This window comes from Etheostoma spectabile, chromosome 15 (genome assembly GCF_008692095.1).
Source record: "Etheostoma spectabile isolate EspeVRDwgs_2016 chromosome 15, UIUC_Espe_1.0, whole genome shotgun sequence".
Classification (NCBI taxonomy): Eukaryota; Metazoa; Chordata; class Actinopteri; order Perciformes; family Percidae; genus Etheostoma; species Etheostoma spectabile.
In genome coordinates, this window is record NC_045747.1 from 884,810 (window position 1) to 894,043 (window position 9,234).

General features: G+C 44.2%; 1 protein-coding gene across 1 annotated transcript in view; it reads right to left on the reverse strand.

The window, feature by feature from the left end:
• Positions 1–4,225: 4,225 nt before the first annotated feature.
• The window catches only part of LOC116703538 (homeobox protein Dlx3b), a 7,934-nt gene continuing 2,925 nt past the window's right edge, over positions 4,226–9,234 (reverse strand). Inside the window, exons 2-3 of the mRNA XM_032538332.1 lie at positions 8,455–8,639; positions 4,226–4,918 (exon numbers count right to left, since the gene is read on the reverse strand). Of these exons, the coding sequence (XP_032394223.1) occupies positions 4,484–4,918; positions 8,455–8,639 (620 nt within the window). The 3' untranslated portion in view covers positions 4,226–4,483. The remainder of the gene's footprint in view (positions 4,919–8,454; positions 8,640–9,234) is intronic.

A 9,234-nucleotide genomic window follows, 5' to 3' on the forward strand; every position in this document is an offset into this window, starting at 1 on the left:
GGAACACGTCAATTAAAACAGGTCGTAAACAGTGGGGGTCACTTTATATTTGCTTGTTAAACTTGACCCATGCGGTGCAAAAACACTAGTTTCTAAGTGCAACTGAGATACTGCAGAGCTCTGCGTGTGTGTGTGTGTGTGTGTGTGTGTGTGTGGGGCTGGCGTCATGGTCTGTGCAGCAGTCAGACCGATACGTACGGCTGATATCGGCGTTGCTGCTGTCACTCTTTTGGATGCATGACAAGCCAATTTGTTGGATTTCTTTTTCAGATTCCATCACCTCCGAAGCTGATTTATGCTGATTCACACGTTGGATCTTGAAAAATAAAGTGTAATAAAAATCAACAACTGGTGGCTGGATGGTGGAACCCTTGTGTCTTCCATTCGATCATACACAAGTTGCTTCAGACTTTTTACTGACATGTGACATTTCATATTGGCAGACGGTTCCAGCCATTGGCCTTCCTCTGTAAAATACTTTGGTATCGGCTTTCACAAACACACATCGGTCCGCGCCCCGTGTGCAGCTCATGGCTGGAGGGAACGGAACACAACGCCTGCTCCAAATCTTTCGTGACACTGTTATAAACTTTCCTTCCGCTGCTCGGAGCAGCTGATGTCATCACCTCGTCTCACCCTCTGCAGCCCGATGCCAGGCGAGCGGACGTGTAAAACCGTCTCCTCAGCTCACCCCGTCCAGTCGTTCAGTGTGACACTAAAGACCACGCATCCATTTTCTCTCCACTTTGAGCGAAAGGTGCTGGAACACAGAGTCCCGAACCATGACCTCCTGGTTTGTCTTGGCGGTCTGATTGCTGTTTAGGGGAATCTTCCAGCCAGACACCCAGTGTTGTTCCTGGGCCGTACGAGTCCCAGGTTGCTACACGTCCCCGTCTGCCCTCTCCGCCCCTCTCCACCCGTCTCTGGGTGATGTTCACACACATTCCTCTCTGACAGCTGGAAGCTGAGGGCTCAGCACAGGAAGCCAAGAGCTTTAGGTGAGCATGGAAGGTGATCTCAGGTCCACATGCTCTACCTTGCAGGGTGATTGATGTCTTTATTTTCAACATGTAAAGAAAAAAAAACATCAGAAAAATCTGTCCCAGTATCCAAAAACCTTCAAAAAGGAGTAGGGGGAAGTTAAACATATGTACTCCTACGATCCAATTTTTGACTTTCCAAACTTGAGCCACCTTGCCATTTTCAGTGTGGAACAGTGCTCAGAGGTTGTGGCAAAATGTGCAAAATTAATTTAAAGTAGATGCAGCATTTCATGCAATTTGTTTGCTCCCGATGACACTGATTTGACCAATGGCCTCCAGCAGTTTATCGGACCCCAAAGCGTTGTTTCCTGCGTCAAAAAAATCTGCATTCTCATACGCAAAAACAACATTCTGATTTACCATTTACCATGCGACACACACCTGTACACACTCTTCTCGTTAACTCATATGGTCGTGCACGGACCTCAACCTCCGCCCAAGGCCGTCCTATATGTGTCCCAATAACCAACCAATCAATGGAGCCCTTGATGACCAATCAGGAAACGGATAACGGGGAAACAATCTTAATCTGCCACGCTGTTGGCCATCGGGACATGCAGGGCTGTTTATTTATGGTCCCGATGGGTACTGGATTGGAGTCCTGTTGGCTCCATCAGGGTCCCAAAGTGGACCCAGAGACCTTCACCCACGGGATACGTCATGTTACCGTCGGAGGGCCTTACGCACCATCACACGCTCGGTCAAGAGGTTGTGGGAACCTGGGCACATTTTTACACATGGAAATTCTTTATGAATCCCAACTTTTGAAACCGCAAATTTCACTCTGCTTCACGCAACTAACGCATGACTTTGTATGAGATGTTTTGGTAATATATAGATATAATACACATTCAATATTTTGTGATAAGCACTCATGTCCTCTCTTGTCAAGGACTCCCATGTCTGTGTGGTCAAATAAAGCTGATCTGAACTAAGACATGCAATGTATCTTAGAGTAAAATCAACATATATATTAGGCCTATTATTACATTTTGTACAGATTAAGCTATAGAGGTGCTGCTAGCTGGTTTTCACGTCCTTTGTACAGAACTATTAACCCACTGTTTCCCCACTCACCATCTTTATGCTAAGCTAAGCTAACTGACTGCTGGCTGTAGCTCCACATTCACCATCCAGGCATGGGAGGTAGCAATCTTCCCACTGTCCCAAATGCTGAACCATTTCTTTAAATTACCAAAAGTCACAAAAACATTTTCTAAAAATATTCAAGATTCAAGAGGTTTATTGTCACATCATTTCTACCAGTTATAGTGAGAATTTTCTAGTGTTCTTGTATTTGGGTCTGAAACATTGTTTGCACGTGTCCTTGGCTGTTTTTTTGTCCTCGCCCATGGAGAGCAGCTTGTTGGCGCGCACACACACACACACACACACACACACACACACACACACACACGTCTCTCCTCCCCTCTCAAAATGTGTGCCACATGAAAGCGGTGTACACCCGTCTCTCTCTGTGTCAGTGGTGTGTTATTAGTATCCAGAGACTCCAGAGTGTCTGCAGCACTGTCACCTCCCACAACCTCCTTTACACGCACTCTGTGTGTGTGTGTGTGTGTGTGTGTGTGTGCAATACTGTATATAGCTGGGTGCAACCTGTATCTATTGCTGTCTGACTCACTCTGACGGGCACAACAGCAAAGCACCGTCAGCACACTTTCAACACCTTTGTGTGTGTGTGTGTGTGTGTGTGTGTGTGTGTGTGTAGGGCATTCACATATGAACGCTAAAAGTAATACACTAGTAGCAGGTTCAAATGTAGCCATTTTGTTTTTTGCTTCTTTTTTGGGAAAAAAAGCTTCTAAGCTTTTTACTTTTCTTCTACATTTGACACTATAAATAAAACATGGTTAAATAAAAACCTGAGTACAGCACGTGTGTTAATAGAAGATATATATATTATTTTCCAAATGCACCTATGCACCAAATCGCTGCCACTTTTTAAGAGGTCGGCCTTGTGGTGTCTGAGTTTTAGAGGGCCTTTATATAGACCTTAGTGGTCTCCTAATACTGGATCTGAAGTCTCTTTTATATAGACCTTAGTGGTCCCCTAATACTGTATCTGAAGTCTCTTTTATATAGACCTTAGTGGTCCCTAATACTGTATCTGAAGTCTCTTTTATATAGACCTTAGTGGTCCCCTAATACTGTATCTGAAGTCTCTTTTATATAGACCTTAGTGGTCCCCTAATACTGTATCTGAAGTCTCTTTTATTTAGCCCTTAGTGGTCCCCTAATAGTATATCATCTTAGATTTTGGATATATTGTAATATGTGGTAATATAATATGGTGAGTGTTGTATTTTCCTGGTTTTACAGGCTGCTTACACTAAAGTGATGTCATTTCCTGAACTTACCAGACTGTTAAATCCTTTCCAATAAATCCTTTCTGGAGAATATTTATCAAAAATCTCATAGTGTAAATAACATTTAGTTAAAGCACCAATAGATATATATCTACCATACAATATCATCGCAACATCGATATCGAGGTATTTGGTCAACAATATTGTGATATCTGACTTTCTCCATATCACCAAGCCCTTATATAGCGTGCTAACCCGTTATTCATGTGACAGTGTTGAGTAGTGGTGTGTATGCAACGTAAGGGGGGAGAACTTGCGCTTACAGCCGGGTGTTCGACTCCACCGTTTCAGGTTAAAGGACCATTTCCTACGTTTAGTCGGGGCTGACGTCAAACAGCTTAGAGAGCCACACCAGACTTTATACAACGAGACATTATTGCCCATTGATGAGTGCACTTGTTTTATTTAGGCAGGTTTTTATAAAAGAAAACCCTTTCAACAAAAAATACAGGGACGGAAACATCGGCCGGTCCTCTGAGGACGGCAGGTACAGAAGAACTGAATCCTCCCTTTTTAAGCCGAGGACCCCTTAACTATGAGACATGGAGCAGGGACCCCCTACTACTATATTGTCTAAAATGAAGTTGCATATTAAACAGGGCGGCCTAAAGCCTTTATACTTACCTTTTTATTGCATTGAAAACTAAGCTATAAAATTGGTGGCATGATTTCATAAATCATGTTTTAATGTTAAACCTGTGGCACTCAGTGACTACAACACCCATAGGTCAGTCAGCCCATCCTCAATAGGCTGACGTATATGTGATAATAATAAGATATATTAGTTTTTTTTTGACAAAAAATTCATAAAATGAACAATAATTTGGCCCTTTTCACAAGAAGAAAATTGTTTTTTGGGGGGCATAAATACAGTCATTTTTAAAATATTAAATATCCAAAGTGTGATGTGTTGCTGATCTCCCGCTCTGTGAGCAGGGCACCTGAGACCAGATCCACATTTACGGCAGAAAAGCCTGTTTGACAACATCAGTGTCAGGTTTTACAGTCATGACTCAAGTCTGATGCCCCCCCCCCCCCCCCCCCCCCCCGGCGTCAGAAGACGGCTCCCAGACTCGGCGTGGCCGACGGGGCTGTTGGAGGGGCGTGATGCGTCGGGCCCGACTGGGGCAGACCTAAATGTGCAACCTGCTGCTGGTACCAGTTCTGGTGCGTGTACTGTCCCATGCAGGCGGTCGAGGACTCAAGGGGGGGCTGATACGGAGCCTGCCCCCTGCTGGGGGGCTCCAGCATTGCGTTGCTCTTGAAGCTGCTGTCGCTGCTGCTGTTGTTGTTGTTACTGGTGTTGTTGTTGTTCTTGTTGCTATGGTTGCTGTTGCTGTCCCACACCGCTGGGGAGGGAGGAGAGTTGCAGGCCATGGAGTCGCTGGCGTCAGGACTGTGTTCAAGAGGAATGTCCCCGAGTGGAAACTCTCCACTCTTGTAGAGCTTCTTGAACTTGGAGCGACGGTTCTGGAACCAAATTTTGACCTGGAAGAAAGAGCATGGGATGTTGAGGACACTTAAAGAAAGAAACCAGAACCACTTAAAGCAACATTAGTTGCAATTCCATTTATCAGTCACCAGTCTGGCTCTCCTGATGTACCCTGCTGACCTCATAGCCTTTCCTTTCCTCTTATCTATTTTGCAACGGCACCATCCTGTATCCAGGACTTAGCCACGCCCGGGATGGTTGGGATTGGTTTAAAGAAAGAAAGGGTAGACCAGGGGTCCGTTTCAGGAAGGAGGTTTAATAAGCTCTACGTCTAGACCTTTATGCACTTTCTGCACAATAAAATCTCAAGGTCCATATCTTCTTATATACTTATATATGTATATCTTTGGATAAAAGCGTTAAATGACATGTAATGTAATGTGGTGTGCTCCGCTTCACCAGTGTTGTAAAGCAACCAGATGTATTGGGACACAACGAATGTGCCGGGATGTAAGAGCATGTCTACGATGGGGGACGTCAGTGATATGAGGACAGATAAGATATCTACATGTCTGATCGACTGGGTGGAAAACCATACAGCTCAAATAGGTAGGCTGGTATCTGGAAGGGAAACTACATCTATAGTCTGGTCTCCTGGCGTGTGTTTGACTCCCTGAGGAGGAATTCAGCTTCTTCATCAACGGGACCGTCGACAGAATGAATGAATGGAAGAGCGCTGTGTCAGAGGGAGGAGACGGAGAGAAGAAAACCGGCTCCTCTGTGGTGTTACTTTGTAGATGGAACAATACATTTGTCAGTTATATTGTTGTTGTCAGACTTTACAAGCAGTGTATTTGTTTGGGCAGGGTCATATTTTCAGTTCCAGTCTTGGGCTGGTTTGGATTTGCCGTTGGACTGGTTTTGTCCTTCAGACCTGGCAACCCTGCCCGGTCCTGCTCTCTGTCCAGGGGCCCTGGGACCTTTGGTTAAAGACAGTGTGACGGTGTTTCTTTGGCTCTAGAGGACTTTTTGTTTAGTCGTGCCCAGCATGTCTTCTCTTCTACACCTGTTTTTTTTCCGTCTAGCCTCGCCAGCCCGCCTTCGTGTTGCCCGTCCTCGTTAGCCAATCAGTGTGTCCCTCCTTATACCAGTTCCCTGATCTCTCCAGCTGTGCCTTGTCCTGGGATTTGTGTATTTAATCTTTGTTCTGTTGTCGTGTTTAGTGTCATGACTTTCTGCCCTTTTCTAGTGTTTCCCAGTGTTCCCGGTTTTATCCTGTTTTAGAGCTACTGTCTTCTTGACTTGGACTTAAAGTTTGCACCCCCCTTCCCAGAATAGATAAGTTGTTTTGGAAAATGTATACTGGGTATACATTGGTAACTTCCTGCTGACTCCTAGCCGAGACTGAGGGAGATTACAGTAGAGGGAACGGTGTGCCAGACTAGAAGGTTCATGGGTTTTTTGGGGTAACGAGACACGGCAGAGTGCAGTGTGGATTACTGCCACTAGGTGGACAGGAGTCCCTGACTCACTCAGTCTCATTACGGTCCACTCGGGACCGGCTGCGTAGTCGAGTGCAACACCTGAGTGGAACAATAGGAAATACTTAAAATCCAACTAAAAAGGTTCCAACTGTTAAAGATGCTAAAAACCCTTTGTGGTGCTGGAGGGGATCTGCAGAGCTCTCTGTGCGTTTGTTAGTTCGGATTAGAGAACTCATTCAGCTTCTTTAGATCCTTGTTTTGGATATCTCCACTATAAACTCCACGTTTTTCAGTGGGAAAAAGCTCCGGTAAACCCAGCCTACGCCTCCTGCCCAGCACAAGAAGAAGAAGACGGGCATTTAGCAGCTAAACTGCATGGTGTTATTCTCAGCTGCTGGTGGAGACCAAAACCAGAGCTAAAAGAGAATATTGGACTTTCATCAGGTGGCCAGAAACACGACTCCAAACAAATCCTACTGTTGTTCTGTGACTGTAGGATGCCAACACACTCAGCATTACAATATACATAGGCCAAGATTGTATTTTTAATTGTTTTTAACCTGTACTACCGAGTAATATAGCTTTAAAGACATTTCCTGTTGACGATACAATACAATAGTTTTCCCTCCTGTTTAAGTTTAGTTCCTTCATCTAAATTTAAAAAGGCATTCAATATATAGTAGCACTGTTCCAATTTCTTTTTCTTGTTCCTAATTTTATGAGTAATTTGTTTCTGATTTTACTGGTTTTATTCTTGTTACATGATACACTTTGCATACCTGCTGGTTACTGCAAAGGGCTATACAAATAAACGTTGATGATTGATAAATTATTCTTCTATCTACTAAATGGATGGCTGATGTATTTGTCATAATAAAGATGGTATGTGATCATTTATTTTCTTTACTAGTACTAAACCAGGTCACCAGTTAGTAATATGTAACTTCCACTAAACACAAGACACTAAGAACTGTCATTGTCAAAGTACTCACAGCTCCGTTAAATGTAATATGATATGAAGAGTTATTATAATGCTGTCATTTGTATAAACAATATCAACTCCATGTGAGCCTCAGACCGAATGGCATGAGGAGATTGTTCTTAGAGCTTGTGCCCGAGCATAATACTGAGCAATGATTGACAGCCGTGATGAAACCATCCTCGCCGCAGGTCTCTTATCGCTGGGTTGTAAATCTCTGAGTGACTGTAAACCAGACTCGCAGGTTCTAGGTCACTGGCTAACATTCTGGCGTATGTCTCTCTATTATCATTATCTCAGCAGCCCACAATAGTACTGCGCTGTATGCTATTGTATTCTTTTATTGTGCTATCGAAATCAATCTTAAACTTAAAGTTATGGTATTGCTATACAGTACCTTCTCTTCAACCTCTTCATTTCAACTGACACGCCATGTTTTACTTAGTTTTAACAGTCAAATGCACCAGTTTTAATCTTGTTCTCTTTAAACAACAGTTTGGCTACTTCCAGGGCGTCCTTCTGATCTGACAACCACCTACGGGGTGAGATATTTTAAACCCAATGACCCTGCTACACCCTGTAACGCCCTGCCATGCCCTGCAGTGCCCCGCAGGGCCCTGCTACACCCTGTAATGCCCTGCAGGGCCCTGCGATGCCATGACCTACTATAACTATTATTCCAAGTCATTGTTCCATTATATTTATTGTGACTGTTATTGACACTGTTTATCACCACCCCCCCCCCAACCGGCCCCGCCAGACACCGCCCAGAGCCTGAGTCTGCCCCAGGTTTCTTCCTAAAAGGAGTTTTTCCTCGTCACTGTCCCACTAGTTGCTTGCTCTTGGGGGAATTACTAGAACTGTTGGGTCCTTGTAAATTATAGAGTGTGGTCTAGACCTACTCTATGTGTAAAGTGTCTTGAGATAACTCGTAAGGATTTGATATTATAAAGTAAATTGACGTGATTTGAACTACTTTAAAAGGCTTTAACTTAAACATCCTCCGTGCAAACACCATTTAGGACATTGGAAGGTGTTTCATCCTAGGGCTTTCAGTGAAAGAGCGTCATTCTTTTCCCAAAATGCATTGTTACTGAACGATGCCGGACGGCGTTCCCCGCTGCCTCACCTGTGTCTGAGTGAGGCCCAGCTGTGCCGCCAGCTCCGCCCGCTCCGGCAGGGCCAGGTACTGAGCCGACTGGAACCTCCTCTGCAGGACCGCCAGCTGGTAGCTGGAGTAGATGGTCCGGGGCTTGCGGACCTTCTTGGGCTTCCCGTTCACCATCCGAACCTCCGAGTCTGGCTCCTCTTTCACTGTGGGAAGAAAAAGAAAGTCTTGTAATGTTCCTCCAACACTCCTGCTCCGTAGACTTCTCTGATCTTCTAAATGTAAAGGAGACTTCTCACACGGGTGTTACTCTTCAAACAATGAGCAGTTGGCATTAGGTCTCCACACGGCAGAGACGTTGTAGCTCAGAAATAGCCACGGCCGCTACAGGCCCGACATTTCAAAGAAATTCCGCCAGCTCTCTGAACTTATAATTTTGGTCTGAGTGTCTCCCACAGCCGGGGAGGGAGACCGAGATTTATAGGTGCTTTTCATGTCGCTTGTATACATCTCTCCCTGTCCCTGCTGTTATTCTTGTATCCACTTTTTTTTTTTTTTTGCTTTTCTTTTAGATACACAGCCAACATACTCAAAACCTTTTGTTTACATTCCATCAAACATTTTTTTAAACCTTAAAAAGGGAAAAAAACACTTTTTAAAAAAAACTCAATTTGACAATGTGTTTCATATTTAATTTTTATAGGAAATGCAATGCAGTGTTGTAGCATTCCATATACAGTAGTTATGCAACTTCTTACAAGTTGAGTGGAAAACACCAGATTTGATTTTCCCAAATCTTTT